A 25,144-nucleotide genomic window follows, 5' to 3' on the forward strand; every position below is an offset into this window, starting at 1 on the left:
CTAATCCGGGTAACCTGCATTCTGCCTTGGCAAAATGACCAAATGAACAGTATTTAGTCATTTGGCCAAAACTCAGTGTAGAAAGGTCCAATTGACTTGAAATTTTACCAGCAACAAGCTGAGATATAGACCTACAACTTTAAAGAAGAAACCTAACCCAAATTATGACCATAACATATTCAAAAAGTGACCTGTAGTCACTACTCAAAATATTGTAGATTTGGTCAGTCCAGAAAATCTGAAAAATTTGTAATCCGGCCAGTTGTGGTTTTTGGGTCATAACTTGAGCTACAAAACTCCAAATGGAGTGATTCAAAAAAAAAATAAATGTAATTAGACAAAAAAAGGAACAACTTTCATGTTGATCACTTTGCCAAATTCCCACTGCAAAAATGACCAATGGAACAGTAAATTGAAATCTGAAAATTTTGAACAATTAACATTAAGCTTAGAAATGGTATTGGCAACCAATACCAAAAATTTTAGAATGCAAAATGTGGTATGTTGGGAGTATTAAAACTAATGTACCTATTGCCTATGCAAAAGTCAACATTTTAGTTGACTAATGAAATGAATAGTAACCCCTAAACTTAAATTTCAAGAATTGTAAAGTTTAAAAGTGTAACATGCCCTAGTACACCTAGCAAGATTGGTTTGGATAGGTTGGCATGCCAATAGGGTTCAGTTAGCAGTACTGCACATGGCATTATGCCATTATGTGATTTTATGGCTTTTAGCCATTCTGACATTATGTTGATACTTGGCCTTGTGCCTAATGTTATTACAGCTTATTAGCTGTTCTGTTGCACACCGGGAGATGCATATGTGACCAATGGTGTGACGGCCCAAGGTACTAGATACCCAGTGCCAGTTTACCCATTTATTCAGTCCAGTCATTCAGTATAGGTTACTTGAGCAACTAGAAATGAAAGTGAATAAATTTAATAAAATTATGAATATAACAAATACAAAATAAATAAGATTACCAATAATAATCAAAAAATTGTCTGTATAAGACATCAGAACATACACTGCATATTTATTTTCTGTTATTTCTTTTTATTTTATTATTGGCACCACTAAGCATTATTGCTTAGCGCGTCGCTTTTTGCCACGCGTAGGTTCTGGAGAGACAGAGAGCCCAGACCACGCATCGGTAAGGTCACAGATCTGCCTAGCGTCAGAGTCACCTCTCATCTACAGTGCATCAGTGGTAGGACCTTTAAGTCCTTTTTGAAATTATGTTTTTGCATTTTGTATTAGGTAGTAATTTGTGATTTGTAAATTATGAACTCATGTAAATAGTAAATTTATGTAATCATATGTTGATGTACATATTTTGAAGAATTTTGTTAATTAATATAATTTGAGAATATCTTCATTAAATTTTAGTTGATTTTGAATTTGAATGAAATTGTGGATTAATGTTGAGAACTTGAAATGATTGCTAATGTTGAGACCATGTTGATGGTTATTGGAGTTTGAGAATGATTGGAAATGATTATTGGAAGTGTTTTTCAAAGGTTCCGAAGAATTGTTTTCTCCATTTTTAGCCGGTACTCTACTGGATTTTCTATAAAATTTGCGGAACCTCAAATAAATTTATGATTTCAATAAATGACTGAAATGAATTATATTTCACAAATTGTACTCTATAACTATGAAAAAAAAATAAATTAGGAAGAATAAAAATGATTGAATTAAAATAGGGCGTTCTGGTACACTGTGTGGCATATCTTGCTCGGCTACACTGTAGACGGGTAAGGGGTGTCACATATAGGCAGCCAAGAAAGAAAGGATTGGTGAATTTTTAGCAACTTGAAGAATTTTCCATTCAAGGTTAGTGCAAGTTTTCTTCTCCTTTCCTTGTTAAATTTTAAATTGAGGTTGAAATGAGTGAGTATGACATGAAATTGGAAGAAAATGATTAGTAATTTAGAACCCTGGATTTCAGCAGCTTTGAAAATATGGGAGTTTAATGTTTTCATGCATGTAAATAGTGTTTAGTGATGTTAATGGATGGGTAAATGAAGTTACATGTGTGAGAAATTGATTGCATGTGTATATTGTGATTGACAAATTGGAGTCAAGGTTTAAACCTAACTATTAGAGACTTTGTATAATTGCTAGAATTTGATTGTGTTGAGATGAATTGATGAAGTTAGAAGTGCCATGAATGTCAATTTGTAGTTTGGGAGTTGGAGGAAATGAAAATTGGAAGTGTATATTTTCCATGTAGGTTGAGCCTTTAAAAATCCAGTGTATATTTTAAGCCATAACTGAAATTGTGTTGCTCCAATTGGTATAAAACTAATTGGAGATGAAACTAGACCTAAAATGCTTCATTTTTCATGAAGAGACCATGCCCAAATTCTGTCCAGAACTTAACCAAATTGTTGTCCCAATCCGGATGACCAAATGATGAACCCAGAAAAATGACCAAATGAACAGTACACATTCATTTGGCCATAACTCCCTCTAGACAGGTCCAAATGACCTAAATTTTATACCATTGGAAAGCTTAGATATAGAACTACAACTTTCATGAAGACCATAGAGCCCAGAAATGGCTTAAATCAATCCAAATTGTTGGCCTAATTTAGTTCACAAAACTGTCCAGAACCATATTGCCTAGAAAATGCTAGAATTAGGCTTACCTGACTAGTTTTTGGCAAAGAGGCCATAACTGTCACACCCTACCCCTCTGTAAGATGCAACATGATCCCGTAGTACACCTAATGAATTATCAACTTCGCCTACTGATAACCCATTAAATACACTACAAGGGATTTTCAAAAACTTTTCTTACTTCTTTTACAGTGGTGAGCACTATTTACAGGTGTTAAAAACCTTTTTGAACTGAGGTGAATTAACTAACACATTTAGACTATTAGTAATTTCTGTAAAAAAATTTTGGCAGAGTGCCCTCCGTAATTTGGATAAAATAGTTCTTCAAAAACCTGTAAAAAGCACTTCAATATTTTTCTCAATCTCAAACTCTAGCATAATTCAACACAAATCCACAATAATTTTTCAAAGACTGAGATACAAGAAATATAATACAATTTTTACAAGTCCAAATAACTCATAATTTATTTTACAACTTTAATATACAATTTTAATTTACAACTGCTCAAAACCAAGAACATTATATACATACAGTGAACATACATTACAATATAAAATGCAGAATATGGTATACTCAATATACCCGATGATTTCTCACTGAATGTACTAGCAGCCTAGTCTGCACGCCTCGATCTGTCTACTGCGCGATAAAGAATGAAAAGCTATCGCTGAGTAAAATTTACTCAGTGGTGCACAATAACAATTTGAAATGCGATATATAAATCTTTTATTGACAGTTCACAAATCAAATGATTCACAATTCCATTTCACAATTTACAAAGTTCATATAACATAAATTTGATCAAATAACTGAGTAACACAGTTTTGCTAATCAATAACACAATTTGATCAAATAACTGAATAACACGGTTTTGCCAATCCATAACACAATTTGATCAAATAACTGAATAATACAGTTTTACCAATCAATAACTCAATTCGATCAAATAACTGAAGAATACAGTGTTGCCAATCTATAACACAATTTAGGTCATGATACAATTTTTCCACACATGCCGTGTTGTACACCACGACAAGACACACTCACCCCAATAATCGAAATCAATGAGGGAGGAAGCTAGCTGAATAATGAATACTCATCCACACTCACCTCAGACTAACAAGTCAAAGAGGGAGGAACATAATCACACTCACCCCAGACTGATAAGTCAAAGATGAAGGAATATATCACACTCACCCCATAAATGGAGGAGGAACATAGTAACAGTATCATGCTAAGTGTGAATCAAAACAATTTCAAATCATAATATTTCATACAAACCATAAATCACATTTTATCTCAAAATTTCCATTTACAAAGTTGGCAACACAATAATTTCCAAATAATATTTCCAAAACCAAAGCAATAAAAAATTATTCAGAACTCATTTCTCCAAATAAATTTGCTAGTAAAAGCAGTGAATATAAAAGTATTGTGCACGGACACAATTTAAAACTATAATGTTCAATTAAATTTTTAAGTAGAAAATGAGAAGTCAAAATTATTGTGCACAAACACAATTGAAAACAATAACGTACAAATAATAATAATTTATTTCAATTGAAAAATTCAAAAGAAATAAATATTGTGCACAAACATAATTTAAAACAATAATGTACAATAGTCATAATTCATTTCAATTGAAAAATTCAAAAGAAATACTTAATTTCAGGTCATTCTGAGTTATGTAGACCAAGTTATGGTCATTTTACTATTGCTGGTCAAATTGCACCAAAATTGATCATTTTAGGTTACTTTAGGTCATTTTAGGTTCGGCCAGTTTTTGGACCAGAACTTGTGCAAGCTTTTTGACTTGCTTATGGTCATTTATGGGCTTTGGTGTATTCATAAGACTTGTAGATATGGGTCTTAACTATTCATGGTTAAAATTTCAGGTCAATTGGACCTGTTTTGGGTGAGTTATGGCCTAAACACTAACTGCTGCCCAAATGGTCAATTTTCAGGCCTTATTTGCACTTAATCCGGATTTGGTCATTTTTCAAGCTACCTTGCAAGCAGAATTTTGGCAAGCTTTCTTCATGAAAGTTGGCACATTTTGTGCCTAGTTTCACCTCTAATTGGTCCCATACCAATTGGAGCCACAAACTTAAAGTTATAGGCCTAAAACATAAACTGCCTTATTGCAATTCTTGCATACATATCAAACATCACTTTTAACACTCACCAAACTTAACATTCAAACTAATTCTGGTTGTACCATGACCTAAACATAATTCAAAACACATTATATGTCATTTTGGCAGCTTACAATTACATTCAATGTGCACCAATAAGTGCAGAATTTGCCCAACTTAATTTACAACAATTTAACTCCATAACCAAGCTCATTCACATGTCTAACCTTCACACCACTATACATACAATCAAACTGCCATAACAACCAACACATTTTAACATCATTATTCCATAAACCAAGCATGAATTCCAGCATTCTTCAAGGGTTAGCAAACTGCCACAATGGTACACTTACATTCCATTACTTTCCAAGCTTTAATTTCATTTTACATTTACATATACTAAGTATATATCACCTAAACAATTTCCTACACAATATACATTTAATCAATCATTTAATTCACCATTTACAAGCACAAATAAATTGCCTTCAAAGTGTTTCCATGGCTGCCAAAAGTACGCTTCTCCATTTAAACATCAAACCTCAAAAATTTCTCCATAATTTAAACACCCATAACATCCTTACAAACTTTAATTAAATAATATTCAAAAACACAAACTTACCACTTTGGAAATTCTTCAAAACCTCACCAAAACTTCTCTTTCTTGCTTCCTACATGCTGCCCATGATGTGTAGAACAAGTTTAATGAAGAACAATTGGAGAAATTGTGGCTTGATCATTAGGAGTGGAGCTTGCATGCAAGGCGTGGCCATGGTGGACAATGGAGAGAAAATTCAATTCGGCAAAGTGAGGATTTGAGAGGAAGAAGAAGACATTAGTGGAGTAATCTGCCCACTTAGTTAATTTTTAATTCCCTTAGTGGTCCACTCACCTTAATTAAATCATATTATATGTTTTAATTAATAATTACTCCATTTACCCTCTATTTTTGCTATTTATATTAGGTACCCCTAAATTAATTTTTCATTATATTTTCCAAGTGTAATATTATTTATTTTTAATGGAAATTTAGGTCAAAAGATAATTCGGGATGTCAAATGACCACAATGCCCCTGTTCGGGTTGCATTCTCGATTTTTCGGTAACACCGGGTTTTGTCCGTTTTTCGATTTCTCACTTTTCTTTGTACTAATTATTTAATTTTTCTTTGATATTTCTAATGGTATTTGTACTTCAATTGGTGTCTATTTAAATCCTATAAATATTTTCTAGGGTTCCCCGCGGTCCAGGGCTAGTCAACGGTCCACGCCGTGACTTCCCGGTGCGGTCACTCATCACTAGTTTCGGCTCGCTTAACTTGGTTACATTTCTTTGCTATTAAATTTTCCTTTGTTTTTCTTGTATTTTCTTTTCTTGTATTTCATTATTTAATGTCTCCTCACTCATATCGAAGAGTAGTTCTAGGCATCCTAGCTGTCCGGACAACACTGGTCACCGGAACAAGAGAACGTGACACGAACATAGGGTGTTACAATTACGCTTCTTAAAATAAATTTCGTCCACGAAATTTTACCCAATAGTCATCTTACAATAGTCATACGTTTATTTTTTTCCTTTTTATATGATCGAATAATCTTCTTTTCCTCAAATTTGTATAAGACTTTTAACAATCTAATACAACGTTTAATTTGTTTGTATAACACCAATCTTCTCTTACTATTGTCCTGTCTAATATTTCGATTCATGTTCCTTCTTGAATGACCCTTGAGGTCATGTTAGAATCATTTATCTAGTCATTGGTCCTCTGACCATTCTAGTCCATAGTCTTCCTCACATTCATAACATTTCTTTGTTATATTTGAACCAACTGTTCGAATTTTTACTTCCATAACTCTTTTTATCTGTCAATATTCTATAACTTACTTTCTTTTGTACTGAACTATAACCTTTCGATATTCTAACCTTTGAGTTTTAGATCCCTAAGTAGGATTTTCAAACTTATTTCTAATAATTAAATTCTGTCATGGCATAACTATACCAAAACAGATGTCATTGGCAACTATTCTTATCTAGGTGTACTATCGGGTAGTACGTAGCTCTACACAATAATCTCAAGTCAGTACTGTAATCTGCAGCTTACAGTATAAACATCAAGAACATTGCATAGTTACTACTATACATCCCAATAGATCAAATTTTCCTATCTTTTATCCTTTTCGAATTCACTAATATCCCGAACTTATTATGATTACAATATCCATTAACAATTACTAACAGTGACATCCTTGCCCTCATCTAGAGCAATTCCATTACTGCATCTTACTTTTACGTCCTCTTGCCTTACATTAAGTAGGCTCGCCAATTAGCTTTATAATTTATGGTGTGTTAGAAAATACTTTTCGCCAATAAACTCTTTCAAAACTAATTTCTCTTATTATCACAATCCTTATTTTAAAGGGCTAATCACTAATGCATCAAAATTTATTCCCCTGTAAAGGAATAACAATAGAACATATAGTTCTAACACTAACATAAAAGTATGCAGACCCCAGGTCAAACAATACATATATATATCTTAGTTACTATTTGAGAAAGTACCACCAATAATATCAAAAGTCTAAGTCTCTTCTCTCTGCCGTATAGCGTATACACCAGTTGGAGCATCACCATGTTCTGGCTGATTCACAGTGCTCTGACTTCTAGGTGTACTACCCCTACCTCTACCTTTTCCTCTACTAACTGATGGTGAACTCTTTGGGGTAGAAACTTGGGTTGATCCCTTTGGTGTAGTAAATGATCCAGAATGACCTGGATTTACACAATCCCTAGCAAAATGGCCAGTCTCTCCACAGTTAAAACATATTCCTACGGCTCTATAACATACCCCACTATGTGGTTTACCATAAGTTTCACAAAGTCGATCTGACAGCGCATTCCTGGGTTTCTGTTGAGTTTGCTGATCGGATCGAGGTGGTTTCTGTCCAGAAGATCTATCTCTACCGGACTTCTTACTATCTCTGTTGTATCCCCCAAAGTTTTTCCTCTTTCCAGTAAGACCACTAGAACTCGTTTCTACCGACTTTCCTCTTTTCTGCCTTCTCCGATTTTTTTCTCGTGTCGCTTGATTCAATTCTTTCTAATTCTAGTGCTTGAGAAATAAGTTCAGAGAAGTTGTTATGTTTAAATCTGACCACTTGTAATTTGATACTAGGCTTCAAGCTGGTTTCAAACCTCTTACATCTTACTGGTGGAAAGTAGACTTACTGCATAATGGCTCAGGCGGAAAAATTCCCTTTCATATTCAGCCACCGATTTACTCTCCTGTTTCAGACTTAGGAACTCTTGCAGTTTCTGATCTACATAAGCATCAGGGACATATTTTTGTCTGAATTCCCTGAGAAAGTCACCTGTGTTAACACTGCAGTTCCACTGCATCGTGGGGAATGGTTTTCCACCATCATAAGCATCCCCTCAGTAGCAAAGATACCGAGTATTCAAATCCGAGATCCTCTCGTGCGCTTTCTTGAATACCCTATCCATCCTCTCTAACCACCGTTTAGCTTCTAGAGGATCTATCCCCTTGAACTCAGAGCCCCATACTTCATCAATTTGTCGCATCGTCTAGTAGGAGGTCGTGGTTGTACCACCGTGTCTGTATTGGGACTTGAGTAGGCACATTACCGACCATTTGTTGGAACATTGCGACCATCTGCCGAGCGAATCGAGCAGAAATCACAGATCGCAGGGTCAGGTGCTTTGAACCACTAACATTATGTAGGGCTGGGGCATCCCCTTGTACCTCAACCTCTATAGATTGATCGACTGAACGATCACCCTCTTCCATAGTCAATGCGAGGATCTTAGACCTCCTAAACAAATAACACAACGAGATTTCCTCCCGTTAGTGCATATTTATAATGTAATGTACTGTATGTATCAGACAATGATATTGAGCAGTTGTACTATGAAGAAAGAATATTCAAGTAATATGTGAAAACAGAATTTAAAAAAACTAGCTCTGATACCACTAAAACATGTCACACCCTATCCCTCTGTAAGATGCAACATGATCCTGTAGTATACCTAATGAATTACCAACTTCGCCTACTGATAACCCATTAAATACACTACAAGGGATTTTCAAAAACTTTTCTTACTTCTTTTACAGTGGTGAGCACTATTTACAGGTGTTAAAAACCTTTTTGAACTGAGGTGAATTAACTAACACATTTAAACTGTAACACCCCTCACCCGACTACAGTATAGCCGAGCAAGGCGTGCTACAATCGGTGCTGGAGCACCCTAACTTATCTTACTTTTTTTTTTAAAATAATTTTGAATTCATTTAATTTAATATCAATTATTTTTCGACGGAGAAACCAGCGAAGTTTCCCCTATTTTATTATCGTTTGGCGTATTTCAATATTCACCTGTTTGAAATTCAATAATATTTCCAAAATAAAATCTTATCCATGCTAATCATAATTATCTCATCAATCATTCTCATAATTTTCTCATAATTCAAATCTCATCCATGCATTTCAATTTCATAATCATTTCCATACATTTCCATTCATACTCAATTCATATGTAAACATTCTCAAATTACATAAGCAAAATTTTCAAATTTCCTTAATTTACATAATTTACAAAATAATTACAAAATTTCATAATTTACATAATATATAAATTAATTACATATGAAAAAGCTAATTAATTAATTTACATCGCATTCCTATTAATTGCCTATTCATAATCTACATTATAATACAATATCTAGCATTTTAAACAAAATACAAAATATGATCTATATGGGCCCTATCTACATGCATTGCTGAGGAGGTGACAAGCTTTGAATACTTCAAACACTTCTGCAGATCAGAACTCCTAAAATTCCCAGTCAAACATCCATTGGGTTCTAGCTTCAGTACCTGCACGAAGGAAACAATTCCATCGCGCTAAGCATTGCTGCTTAGTAGTGCAATAATATAACAAGGAAATAACATACAAATAAAGATAGAAATAAAACATAATTTAAATAATTAAGATTTATTTATACTTCACATGCAATTCTAAAATTTAATATGTTTTATCGTAATTTAGTCTTCTTTAGAAGTGTTTATTTCGCCAATGTATAGTAATAATGTACAAAGAAAAATGATATAAAAATGATAAATTTATGCTTATATTATCATGTAAGTCACATTTGCAATATTTATGTATGTTATAATTTTCTTTGCTAATCTTTTAGCATTTTCTCAATACTTTCTAGGTTGTCTCAGATTGTTTCGTAATAAGTAAATTTTGATACCGGTCTAGTTCATTTCGATTCTTTCTAATAAATAACTATTCTAATTTATTTTAGGTCATCTTACTCATTTATTTAATTTCTAATATTTTTTTTATTACTAATATTCTTAACTTATTTCAATAAATTTCACTGCCCAAGTAACCTATGACAGGCTGGCTAAACTGGATAACGGGTCGTTGGCACTGGACACCGCGGTGCCTCGGGCCGTCATACCATGGGACGCAGAACGTCAACCACGTATGCAGTCAGTATGGCTAAAAAGCCATGATAACACATAATCGGGCATAAAAGCCATGAATACAGGCATAAAGCCATGAATACAGGCATAAAGCCTTTCGCAGTACTGCTAAAACAATACCCTATTGGCATGCCAAACTATCCAATCTGACACACATGTCTAGGCAATACAAGGGCACATAATATCATTAAATATTATTATATTGTGTTTTATGACTTCATTATTTCATGATAAATTTCAATTACAATTCATACATTCATTTGATCATTTATATGATCACAATTCACATCAATTATCCTTTTATACCATTGTACTCAAAATACTTCTCCTCTCTACAATAATGAGAACTAATGTCTCATTCATACATTAATATGGTTCATTTATTCATTCATTATGTTATTCATATTGATCACAATTCTAAACAATGGTTCACACGTACCATTGTATTCAGAACATTTTCCCTTTTCTCATTTATACATTCAAGAATCTACTTATGTAATTACAAATTTTATATTTCAAGTTGAGTTATTAATATTTTGTGAATTTCATTTGTGATGGGCATAAGCCCTAACTATCTATTCACATCAATTAGGTGACTTATTTTTCATGTTTTAAGTAATCCATGAATATTTCATGGATTTCTAATTTATGGCCTTAATTTCTTTTTTAACAATTTTGACTAGGATGCATAGTCTACATTTGTCATACAATTCTAAGCATTTAAGCTTAGAATTGGTTCTAGGTTTTCATCTTAATTTACTAATCATTTTGATTACTATTCACCTTACTAGTCAACCAAAATGTTGACTCTTTCATACTTAGTGGATATATTAATTCTAATTACACCAAGATCCCACATTTTGAGTTTTACATTTTCTAGTATTAATTTCCAATTGCAATTTAAAGTCCCCTAGATGCATTTCTAATTTCAAATTTTGAATTTCAAGTTTTGGTGTCACTATTCACCTCATTGGTCAACAAAAATGTTGACTTTTGGATAGAAAATAGGTATATTGGTTTTAGCACTCCCAATGTACCACATTTTACATTTAAAACTTGTTGGAATTAACCACAAAATCCATTTCCAAATCTAAAACCAAGAGGGCAGAATTTTCAGTTTTTGTGACCCAAATTTACTGTTCCATTGGGTCCTGTTGCAGTGGGAATTTGAGGAAATGGTAAACATGAAAGTTGTTCCTTATTTTGTCTAGTTGAATTTCCTTTTTTGAATCACTCCATTTGGAGTTTTGTAGCTCCAGATATGGTCCAAAAACCACAGCTGGCCGGATTTCAATTCTGCAGAATTTACCAAATCTACAGTACCATGAATAGTGACTGCCACTGCCATTTGGGTTAGGTTATGGTCATAATTTGGGGTAGTTTTCTTCATGAAAGTTGTTTTTCTATGTCTTAACTTGTTGCTGTAAAAATTTCAGGTCAATTGACCATTTCTACAATGAGTTATGGCCAAATGAACAGTTACTATTCATTTGGTAATTCTGCAGAATTGGCTTACAGGGTACCCGGATTGGGGCCAACTTTTGGTCCTCTTGCTTTGGTCTTTTGGGCATGGTTTCTTCAGCAAAAATGTGCCATTATAAGTCTAGTTTCATGTCCAATTGGCCAAACACCAATTGGACCAACACAGCCAAAGATATGGCAGTCCAAGTGGGCTGGAATCACAGCCACCCTGCTGCACTCATTGGGCAGCATACTCATTCACTTTGCCATGCTATATTTCAGTCCAAATTATGGTCAACTTACCTCAAATGGTCACTAATTGACCATTAGAATGTCCTTTAACAATTTCATAAGCCAAGTCAAATTTTCACTCCCTAAACCCTAATTTCCTTTAAGAATTTACACAAGGTACCTTAGTTTGACTCACTAACTCATTATCCATATGTATATATATTCTTTAATCATGATCTTTAGTCCACTTTAAATCCATCAAAACAATCACTCTTATCCCTTCCTTAGGGCTGCCAAAATTCATGGTAAACATAAACATAAATTTCATTCATTCAAGTTACAAATTCTTACCTATTTCAAGTCTCTAACATGGAATTAATGAGTTTTAGATACATATGTGCACTAACCTCTTGTAGGGCAGAAATTTCCAAGCTCAAACTTCACTTTCTTTCCTTTTCTAGGCTGCCAAACACTTTCCCAAGATGAGTGGACAAGTTTTAGTGAAGGTGACTTAGGGTTTAGTAGTGGAATTTTATGGGAAATGGAAGTAATTAAAGGAAACATTCATGAAGGGTTATGGAGGAGAAACTCACGTTTTGGTTGAAGAAGAAGAAGAAGAGCAGAATTTTTTTTGGTCTTCTTTGTCTCTTTTAAGTGATTTAAGAAAGCTTGTTGAATGGTGATTGGTTGGGAGAAAGTAAATGACATCATGTGATGTCATTATCCTTAATTTCCACTATTTTTCTTTTCTTTTCTTTTCTACCACATTTCAATTTAATTTTTAGCAATATTTATTCATATTTTGAGTCATAATAATTATTTACTTAACTGGACAAGTCAGCCAAAAATCGTCTCTGAAGGCGAAATGACCAAAATGCCCTCCGTTTGGCTTAACGGGTCAAAATTGTCTGTACCGATTGAAAAATTTTTCTAAATATTTTCTTGGCATTCTAATGTCATAGGAACCTCAATGACCCTTCTCTGGAGTCCCAAAAATTATTTTATGAATTTTTCTCCGGGTCTAGGGCTCCTAGTTGCGAGAACCGCAACTTCCCTCTGGGTTACCCATCGCTTGGGCACCGGCTCATTTGACTTAGTTGTATTTTATTTCTAAAATTTTTACTAAATTTTCTTATTAATATTTGAGTTAATTATGGTTCCTGACTTTAGTTTAAATATTTTTCCGGACGTTCTAGCTGTCCGGACCGACACCGGTCACCGGAACAGTAGAATGTACGGAGTTGCTACAGTGAGGGTGTTACATAAACTATTAGTAATTTCTGTAAAAAATTTTTGGCAGAGTGCCCTCCATAATTTGGATAAAACAGTTCTTCAAAAACCTGTAAAAAGCACTTCAATATTTTTCTCAATCTCAAACTCTAGCATAATTCAACACAAATCCACAATAATTTTTCAAAGACTGAGATACAAGAAATATAATACAATTTTTACAAGTCCAAATAACTCATAATTTATTTTACAACTTTAATATACAATTTTAATTTACAACTGCTCAAAACCAAGAACACTATATACATACAGTCAACATACATTACAATATAAAATGCAGAATATGGTATACTCAATATACCCGATGATTTCTCACTGAATGTACTAGCAGCCTAGTCTGCTTTGCCATCAATCTGTCTACTGCGGCAATGATGAAAGCTATCGCTGAGTAAAATTTACTCAGTGGTGCACAATAACAATTTGAAATGCGATGTATAAATCTTTTATTGACAGTTCACAAATCAAATGATTCACAATTCAATTTCACAATTTACAAAGTTCATATAACATAAATTTGATCAAATAACTGAGTAACACAGTTTTGCTAATCAATAACACAATTTGATCAAATAACTGAATAACACAGTTTTGCCAATCCATAACACAATTTGATCAAATAACTGAATAATACAGTTTTGCCAATCAATAACTCAATTCGATCAAATAACTGAAGAATACAGTGTTGCCAATCTATAACACAATTTAGGTCATGATATAATTTTTCCACACATGCCGTGTTGTACACCACGACAAGACACACTCACCCCAATAATCGAAATCAATGAGGGAGGAAGCTAGCTGAATAATGAGTACTCATCCACACTCACCTCAGACTAGCAAGTCAAAGAGGGAGGAACATAATCACACTCACCCCAGACTGATAAGTCAAAGAGGGAGGAATATATCACACTCACCCCATAAATGGAGGAGGAACATAGTAACAGTGTCATGCCAAGTGTGAATCAAAACAATTTCAAATCATAATATTTCATACAAACCATAAATCACATTTTATCTCAAATTTTCCATTTACAAAGTTGGCAACACAATAATTTCCAAATAATATTCCCAAAACCAAAGCAATCAAAAATTATTCATAACTCATTTCTCCAAATAAATTTGCTAGTAAAAGCAGTGAATATAAAAGTATTGTGCACGGACACAATTTAAAACTATAATGTTCAATTAAATTTTTAAGTAGAAAATGAGAAGTCAAAATTATTGTGCACAAACACAATTTAAAACAATAACGTACAAATAATCATAATTTATTTCAATTGAAAAATTCAAAAGAAATAAATATTGTGCACAAACATAATTTAAAACAATAATGTACAATAGTCATAATTCATTTCAATTAAAAAATTCAAAAGAAATACTTAATTTCAGGTCATTCTGAGTTATGTAGACCAAGTTATGGTCATTTTACTATTGCTGGTCAAATTGCACCAAAATTGGTCATTTTAGGTCACTTTAGGTCATTTTAGGTTCGGCCAGTTTTTGGACCCGAACTTGTGCAAGCTGTTTGACTTGCTTATGGTCATTTCTGGGCTTTGGTGTCTTCATAAGACTTGTAGATATGGGTCTTAACTATTCATGGTTAAAATTTCAGGTCAATTGGACCTGTTTTGAGTGAGTTATGGCCTAAATACTAATTGCTACCCAAATGGTCAATTTTCAGGCCTTATTTGCACTTAATCCGGATTTGGTCATTTTTCAAGCTACCTTGCAAGCAGAATTTTGGCAAGCTTTCTTCATGAAAGTTGGCACATTGTGTGCCTAGTTTCACCTCCAATTGGTCCCATACCAATTGGAGCCACACACTTAAAGTTATAGGCCTAAAACATAAACTGCCTTATTGCAATTCTTGCATACATATCAAACATCACTTTTAACACTCACCAAACTTAACATTCAAACTAATTCTGGTTGTACCATGATCTAAACATAATTCACAACACATTATAGGTCATTTTGGCAGCTTATAATTACATTCAATGTGCACCAACAAGTGCAGAATTTGCCCAACTCAATTTACAACAATTTAACTCCATAACCAAGCTCATTCACATGTCTAACCTTCACACCACTATACATACATTCAAACTGCCATAACAACCAACACATTTTAACATCATTATTCCATAAACCAATCATGAATTCCAGCATTCTTCAAGGGTTAGCAAACTGCCACAATGGTACACTTACATTCCATTACTTTCCAAGCTTTAATTTCATTTTACATTTACATATACTAAGTATACATCACCTAAATAATTTCCTACACAATATACATTTAATCAATCATTTAATTCACCATTTACAAGCACAAATAAACTGCCTTCAAAGTGTTTCCATGGCTGCCAAAAGTACACTTCTCCATTTAAACATCAAACCTCAAAAATTTCTCCATAATTCAAACACCTATAACATCCTTACAAACTTTAATTAAACAATATTCAAAAACACAAACTTACCACTTTGGAAATTCTTCAAAACCTCACCAAAACTTCTCTTTCTTACTTCCTACATGCTGCCCATGATGTGTAGAACAAGTTTAATGAAGAACAATTGGAGAAATTGTGGCTTGATCATTAGGAGTGGAGCTTGCATGCAAGGCGTGGCCATGGTGGACAATGGAGAGAAAATTCAATTCGGCAAAGTGAGGATTTAAGAGGAAGAAGAAGACATTAGTGGAGTAATCTGCCCACTTAGTGAATTTTTTATTCCCTTAGTGGTCCACTCACCTTAATTAAATCATATTGTATGTTTTAATTAATAATTATTCCATTTACCCTCCATTTTTGCTATTTACATTAGGTACCCCTAAATTAATTTTTCATTATATTTTCCAAGTATAAGATTATTTATTTTTAATGGACATTTAGGTCAAAAGATAATTCGGGATGTCAAATGACCACAATGCCCCTGTTCGGGTTGCATTCTCGATTTTTCGGTAACACCGGGTTTTGTCCATTTTTCGATTTCTCACTTTTCTTTGTACTAATTATTTAATTTTTTCTTTGATATTTCTAATGGTATTTGTACTTCAATTGGTGTCTATTTAAATCCTAAAAATAATTTTTAGGGTTCCCCGCTGTCCAAGGCTAGTCAACGGTCCACGCCGTGACTTCCCGATGCGGTCACCCATCGCTAGGGTTTTCGGCTCGCTTAACTTGGTTACATTTCTTTGCTATTATTTTTCCTTTGTTTTTCTTGTATTTTCTTTTCTTGTATTTCATTATTTAATGTCTCCTCACTCATATCGAAGTGTAGTTCTAGGCATCCTAGCTGTCCGGACAACACTGATCACCGGAACAGTAGAACGCATTACCGAACATAGGGGTGTTACAATAACTTGGTCTATAGAAACCCAAATGCAACGAAATTAGTGGAAAATTTTCCATAAGACATCAATCTAAAATATTGGTATTTTGACCAAAACCCAGAAAGTAAGGAAACTAGGTCAATTTAGTATGCAAATTCTGGAAATTGCCTAAGTGATCACTTAACCTCAGAATGATCTTTTAGTCATATCTCTCACTAGGAAACTTCAATTGGGATGAGCCATATTGTTTTGAAAACCTGAGAAATAGAGATCCAACTTTGTTTTAGACACTTTCCTCAAATTATAAATGTAAGAATCCCAAAAGTTGAGTCAAAGCTCCTAACCTGAACTGGAATCTTGTTGGCACAGGGTACTTGAGTCCAGGCCAATGATTTGGCTATAAGTAATTCTACAAAACTTGAAAAATTGCAATCTAAAATTTTGAGTGACCATAAGACATAGGGCAACAAACTCTGTAAAGAATACTAAGCCTAAAAGTGACTGCAACATGTCCAATTAAATTGGTAAAGTATAACTCTAAAATCTGCCTATATAAGGATCCAGAATTAGGAAATGAACCAGTTATGGTTATTTGACCATAATTTGAGTTCCAAAAATCCAAATGACATGATTTAAAAAGGAAAAATAAGACAAGATATAAAGGAACAACTTCCATCAAGGAAGTATGGCCAAACAGTGGCCATAAAGTGATCAAATTGATAGGTAAATTTAAGACATTAAAATTGAACCTAAAGAAAAGTTCACAAGATAAACTATTTTATGGTAGGGTTTTAACCCTAATATGTTACTAAACACTGAATTACATGAAATAGGTATGTGAGACCCACTTTTCCACTACAAAGTGACATGAAATTTCTAATGAGAAACTAATAATGCTTAATTGCCCAAAGTAAACCTAGGCTTATGTATATAGTTTGGATCGATTGGTATACTAATTAGGGACTACAGATAGTAGTACTGTCTACATGAATAATCATTGATCGACAAAATATGTCTGATATGATTGTTCTACAGGCTATATGTCTGCTCGTTGGCCATTGAGCCTAATTTCATTTTGGCTTTGAAAGCCTGCCCACTGACCTTGTGCCTAACATGACAGTTGTATATAAGGTAGACATATGGATGTCTAACCAGTATACTCTAGTGTATCTAGCATTTATAGTCTGTTATAGATTACTTAGGCACTGATATGATTTTAAAGAGACTGAAAATGAAATAAATGTACAGATAAGATCCTGTTAAATAAATTGAACCCAAAGTCAAATAAATTTGTAAAGACTTAGAATTTATGAAATAGCTTAGAATTATTATTTTTAATTATTCAGTTATTTTTCTTTTAAAGTTATGTACTACTAAGCAATTCGCTTAGCACATTGGTTTTCCATTGTGTAGGTCTTTGGAGACCAAGACCACGAAGAATATGTGATAGTAGTGCAGTGCAGATTCGATCAAATCGCGATGTTGTCTGCTAGTCACCTTAGCAGAGTAGTTTTGGTAGGGCCCATGTATATTTAGTTTTGCATTTTATTTATTATATATAAGTAAATGATGTAAATCTTTTTGAGATATGTAATTCAAATTTTCTATTGTAAATAAATTATAAATTATTGTAGATGAATTTCATATGAATGGAATGAAGTATATTTACTTGAAATGGATATGAGCAAATTATATGAGTACATGATGTATATGTAAATATGAGATAGATATGAAATTATTTTTTACTGGTGAACAGTAGAATCCACCAGATGCTAATAAAACAGAGGAGGCTCTGTCCGGATTTCTACAGAAATAATTTGTGATAAAAAAAATTTACTACATGTTTTCTATGAAATTTAAAATTAACAATGGACAGGACAGGATAAGATAGGGTGTTTCGGTACCGAATGTGGCACGTTTTACTCGGCTACACTATAGACGGGTAAGAGGCGTCATAAAATTTGTAATTTTATATATTATATATATTAGTGAATAAAATAAAACTTAAAAAATTAGTTAATAATTTTGAATATATGTATATGTTGCAGCTAAATATTATATTATTTAATTATATAAATATTCTAAATAAAAGCAAATTGATAAAATAAATGATATAATTATTTTAATATTTATTTTGTTTTATTTATTTAAAATCATTTTATAGAAGAAAACAAATCCTAAATGCACAACATTCATGTCGCGTCAACAAATCGCATGGCATGTTTTCTTTACGTTTTATGATTTTGATGATTTATTATTTATAATTATTTCGTTTTCACAGAGAGAGAGAGAGAGAGAGAGAGAGATTTAAACGGATTCTTTTCCTCTCATTGGTTGAGCTTTAACGGATTCTTGGGGAAAAAAAGTGAGCAAACGTTAGGGGTTTAATTGTGATGTTAAAGGATATTAGAGTTCAATTTGAAGTTATAGCCAAAGGCTGGGGGGTTTTCTGTAATTAAATATATAATTTTATTCATTTAATTTGTTGCGTAATTATATGAATATAAAATGCTGTGGTTAAGCAAGAAGAGGAGCATGTTAAAGCAGTCCAACCAACACAGAATACTACGTGACCGCATAGCCCATTCTCCTCTCTTTGAATTTGTCTCCACGCGTTTCTCTCTCTCTCTCTTAAAATCATTCTCATGCTTGTTTTTGTTGTTAAATAATTTTGTATTTGTCCCCATTATTTTAATACTAATACTTAAAATTTTTTTTTTATTATTTATTTATAATTAATTTTAATTAAAATTCAAAATTGAAAGAATTATTAGAAACTTCATTTAGAGCCTCTACTGCTCGCACTAGGGTTTCGATGGTAAATTGGGATGCTGTTTGTTCTCCGAAATCTGATGGCGGGTTAGGTTTTCACAGATTGAAGTTGGTTAATAAGGTTTTTATGATGAGGCTAGCTTTTAAGTTGTTTTGTGGTTCTTCTTCTCTATGGATGGAAGTTTTGCGCTCTAAATATTTAAATGGGACAGTTGGTCTTCCTTCCACCCTTTTTGCTGGTCCGGGTTTACCGATTTGGAGAGCTATTGGGGCTGTTTAGCCTCTTGTTCGGACGAATGTTAGGTGGCTAGCTCGAGAGGGTTCTTTTCTTCTCTTTTGGAAAGATAGCCGGATCCCTGGAATGCCTCCTCCAGTTGAGTTTCTTGATCACTCTTCTCAGGGCGTTTTATCCTTTCCTTTTGTTGATAGGACGGTGGACTTTTTAGTGGATTTGGAGGGCTAATTGGAATTGGGGTTTCTTCAGTCATTATCTTGATCAGTATTCTCTTGTGCTAATTGCTGCTACTCTTCCACCGCAGCAAGAAGTAAGCAGAGACGTGTTGGTGTGGTCTCCCTCTAAAGATGGTAGGTTTTCTATTCAATCTTCTCTCCTCTTGTTGGAATCTACTTGCTGTATTGCTGTGGACAGAATATGGGACCTTATTTGGTCATAGAAGGGTCCTGAGAAGATTAGAGTGTTCTTGTGTTTGGCATCTTAAGGCCGTACTCTTACCGATGCACAACGCAAGTCCCGGGGATTGACCGTTGATGCTAGTTGCTTTGCCTGTGGTTATGTTGTGGAAGACGTTCTTCACTTTTTGCGAGACCGTTTTAGTGCTAGATTTGGTTGGATGGGTTTGGTGTCCCAAGACAAATGGGATGTTTTTTTTTCTCTCTAGCAATAGTAGAGATTGGTTTCTTTCAAATCTGAGACAAAATTTTGGTAAATCTGTTTCTAATTGGCCCATAATGTTTGGGATAACTATCTGGTGGTTATGTAAGTGGCAATGCTCTTGTATTTTCTCAGGATTGGAGCTTCCTTGTGATCCTACTCAGTTTATTGCATTAAAAGTAGAGGAAGTCCTCCATGCTTATCTTTGTTTGGACAAGCATCACATTCCGATTGTTCAGAAACATCTCATGGTCAATTGGTCTATACCTCCTCATAAATGGGTCAAACTTAATTCAGAAGGGAGTGTTGTTAACCATCTTGGGGCGACAGGAGATTTGCTTGTAATCTTGGTTTCTGTGTTGTTTTTGAAGCTCAACTTTGGGGCATTTTTCAAGGTCTCCACTTGGCATGGGATTTAGGTTTCAAACAAGAGATTGTTGAGTTTGATAACTCGGAACTTATCAAGTTGTGTAAAGTTCTTCGGTTTCTTTGAATAATCATGGCTCTATTTTAGATTCTATCTGCCATTTGCGTCATCATAAGTGGAAGCTTGATTTTCATCATGTTTATAGAAAGGCCAATGCTTGTGCAGATTTCCTTTCTAAACTGGCTCATGGTTTTCCTATCGGCTTATCTCGCCTCTCTAATTCGCTGCCTAGCCTTCTTCCGCTTTTGCAAGGAGATTGTTCGGATGTTTCGTTTTCTTCTCGTGTCTATATAAGTTTTTTTCTTTCCCTTTGTCTTTTTTATAAAAAAAATAAATAAATAAGATGAGGCAATATCAACACCAAATTTCTTTGAAATTGACATTAAATCCATTTATGCCGCTTCTTGTGCTGTGAATTGAATATCATTTGATAACCAAGCAATAAATCTACCATAGTGCGCTAGCTCCTCATGGCAACCAAAAAAAAAAAAGTAGAAGTAGTAGGACAATTTATACTCATTTCGAGACTATACAAACGCGAATATTACATTATTAAATACAAGCAATCCAAATTTAATAGATGCAACTGAAACCATTTGAAACATTATAACCCAAATTTTGAGTTGATAACATTTAAAAAGAATACAATATTAAAGATATTTAGATCAATAACGGTGTATATCTAATTATTAAATATATTATAGCAATTATAATTTGATTTATTTACTACATTTAGTTTAAAAATAACCAACACCAAAACTTAAAAAATTAATTAATAAAAAAACCACCCAAACAAATTTTAAGAAATATAAACCAAATTACATCAATCCAATTTTATTTTTTTATTTAAACCAAATAGTTATCACCTATAAGAGCTTTCGAAATTGATAACATTCTCACATTTCAGATATAGAGTTAAATAGAAAATTTGTTATGTTAGTCTTCTAAAGGGCAATGCATAGTATGAAAACATAAAAAATTGGATTCTGATTTTGATTTTCTACTTATAAAATATTTACAAATAAATAATAAATTTCATTTTCAATTTTGCTAGAATAATTTTCAAGCATACATCCAGTCCTAATAAGAAACTCAAAAGTTGCAGTCTCCAAAGAAAACAGCCTAGTGAGATACAATGCAACTTATGTAAACAAATTCAAATCAATAGACTTAGTGTAGTTACCAAACAGAAGCATAGGACATACCAACATTACAACATAACTAAAGCATTAATGTACACCAAGGAACTAGTTGTAGAACCAGACAAAGAAACAGATAATCCAAAAATCCAATAGATTGCATTGAATCCTCCAAGGTAAGTTCAAGTTCATAGAGACTAGAAAAACAAAACAAACTGCCAAAGGCAATCGAGTTTAGAAAGACATTAGAAACATCACATTAAAAGTAACACCCAACATTCAACTACCATGGATAGATCACAACTACCTTTTAAGAGGTTGATTCAAAATCATCAAACAAAAATCCAAAAAAAATTAAAATAAAAAAGAAAATAGGAAACGTTTCCATTTTAGTTTTGGTGGCAATAGGATGATCACTTTGCCATCATGACTTTCACAAATTCCTCATAATTTATCTGGCCATCACCATCAACATCTGCCTCCCTTATCATTTCATCAACTTCTTCATCAGTAAGCTTCTCGCCAAGGTTTGTCATCACATGGCGCAATTCAGCAGCAGAAATAAAACCATTCTGATCCTTGTCAAAAACTCTAAAGGCTTCTTTCAGCTCCTCCTCGGAGTCGGTGTCTTTCATCTTCCTAGCCATTAGATTTAGAAACTCAGGAAAATCAATAGTTCCATTCCCATCAGCATCAACCTCATTAATCATGTCCTGGAGCTCTGCCTCGGTAGGATTCTGTCCCAGTGATCTCATCACAGTCCCAAGCTCCTTTGTGGTAATGCAACCTGACATTGTAAACTAATTAAGTTAAAAAAAAAAGATCCTTCCAATTAAGATCCATGGTCAGAGACATATCAAGAAAGTAATAATGCTCTCTATTAGGAGGAAAAACTAACCTACATGAGAAAGTTGGAATCATTTTATGGAATGTAATCATGCTGCAATAAGTATCTTGTATGAAGAATGAGCAATTTAGAACATTTGTTTTGTGTACTGGATAATTAAAACAGTAAACTTCTTCATACAAAATATATATGCAGGAGAAAGAATGAAATAGAGAATTCTAGCTGCATAACTAATCTTCATGTATTACTAGAATTTGCATAACTAATCTACACATGCTAATGAATATTTAACTAACTGATTTTGTAAATGATCCAACCCCCCACCCCCTCTCCCAACCCTACAAGCTAGAGAATGGATATTCAACATTCCTAGCTTGAGGATAATATTCTGAAATTCTGGAACTCGCAAAGTCTTGATCCAACAAATATACAAAACCCTGTGACAGACTTTCTAGAATCTACACAACCTGCCCAATCTGAATCACTGAATGCCTTCAAAATCAAATAAGATTTTGCAGGGGAAACAAAAAAAGCATGAACCAGGAGATCCTTAGACATAATGAAGCATCTAGTAAAGCTTGCTGATGAGCAAAATTTGGTTTGTCCATGAATTGGCTTAACTTTTGCACTGCAAAGGACAAACCAGGTCCGGTGGAAGTCATTTAAAGAAGCCTACCAATTACCCTTTTATACTGAGGAACATTCTCCATAGAATCACCTTGATCCTTGCTTAATTTCAAAGGAGAATCCATAGGTGTTTGTGCTGGTTTGGAAGACAATAAGCCAGTAGTGTACTGATCATTTAGTCCTATGAGAAATCTGATCACATAGTCATTACCTTAATACCATTTTACTGACGTTAAAGCACAACAAGGACACTGATTTGTACAAGAACAAGAAGGAATAGGTCAAAAATTCAACAAGCTGATAGATCAGTAAAAAAATCTGTAACTGATCTATCAGCTTGTCAAAAGCCATAGATCTCTTCCAAATCAGAAATCCTGAACATGTCTCCTTGAGAAAACCTTTCTTTAAGATCATTTCACACATCAAAAGCTTTATCAATCCACAATAAGCACTGAGCAATTGAAGGCAACAAGTAATGACTTAACCAAAAAGTACCAAAGTATTGCAACGGTCCCAAGCAGGATACAAATGATCAGTGCTTGAACGAGCTGGTAATGACCCATCAACAAACTTGAGATTATTCTTAGAGAGAAATGCCATTCACATGGCTCGAGACTAGGAATGGTAATTCATGCTTGTAAGAACAGGAGAAACTAGAACAAGATTTTCATTAGGATATAGAAAATGAGGGCTGGACAGATTTTGACCCACAGAAGTTGCAGCAGCAGTGTTATTTGCCATTGAAGCAACAGGAAGGACTTGAGGCTGAAAAAAATTGAGAGACGAAAGCTCCAATACCATGAACAATTCTGAAAATTTGTTTTGTGTATTGAATAATTGAAACAATATGCTTCTTGATACAAAATATATATGCAGGGGAAAGAATGAACTAGAGAAATCTAGAAGTTGCATAACAAATCTACAGTTTGAATGAATATTTAACTAACTAATTCTGTTAATGATCCAAAAAAAGAACAAACAGACGTGTATAACAATTTAAATAGAGAGTTGAAATGGTTTTATGTATCTAAACATGTAGAACCATACTTGTTGAGAAATTATGTCATGATTCCTGTTTATATAATAATCGACTTTAATTATTATATAACTCTTATTACAATAACCAATTTGTAAAGAAGAAGAGCATCAAAATCCCTCTTTCTCGCTTTCTGTCTCAGGCTACACAATTTCCAGATTCTAACAATGAAAATCGGAATTCACATTTCGAACAAAAATGCTCAAACAGGGATCCAATATTGAATTCAAATTAGAAGACATTATTCTAACACCAAACCATTCCAAATCGAGCTAAAGAAAAACCAACAACCATGAGAATATTAATATATACATGAGAAAATCCTAAAAAATTGTGCCAAAAAAAACACAAATAACAAAATCTAAGCTAGATCTAGGAATATATATAGTTTGATAGATCCACGTATAGAGAAAAAGGAATCGAACCATCTCCATCTTTGTCGAACAAACTAAAGGCTTCCTTAAATTCGGAGATCTGATCATCGGTAAGTTGATCTGCCATTTCTAATTGCTTTTTCTTTGATCTTAAGAAAGCAAAAAAAAAAAATTTACAAGATAATCAAAAAGGAAAAATCTGCGTTAAAAGACAGACAGAAGAGATATATGCGCTGACAACGGATGGCGTTCTATTTATGCCCGCCTCAAAATTTTCCCATTTTTCCCTCAGCTCCCGCTTGACCATAATGCCCTTCAACGACCAATTTTTTTTCTTTTTTTTATATTTTCTCTGATTTTACGCTCATTTTTTTTAATACGCACATTCTAATTTTATATGTGAAATTACAGCCCTTACGATGGGAATTTAATTTATTCTATTTA

At 33.5% G+C, this 25,144-nt stretch overlaps 1 protein-coding gene across 1 annotated transcript; it reads right to left on the reverse strand.

The window, feature by feature from the left end:
• Positions 1-21,953: 21,953 nt before the first annotated feature.
• Positions 21,954-24,940, reverse strand: LOC110658852 (calmodulin-7). The gene is made up of 2 exons (XM_021816615.2): positions 24,752-24,940; positions 21,954-22,603 (listed from the first exon to the last, which is right to left on the reverse strand). The coding sequence occupies exons 1-2, from the start codon at positions 24,825-24,827 to the stop codon at positions 22,230-22,232; spliced, it is 450 nt and encodes a 149-aa protein (XP_021672307.1). The 5' UTR covers positions 24,828-24,940; the 3' UTR covers positions 21,954-22,229.
• Positions 24,941-25,144: the final 204 nt, after the last annotated feature.

Source organism: Hevea brasiliensis, chromosome 3, assembly GCF_030052815.1.
Source record: "Hevea brasiliensis isolate MT/VB/25A 57/8 chromosome 3, ASM3005281v1, whole genome shotgun sequence".
In the NCBI taxonomy this organism is placed as follows: Eukaryota; Viridiplantae; Streptophyta; class Magnoliopsida; order Malpighiales; family Euphorbiaceae; genus Hevea; species Hevea brasiliensis.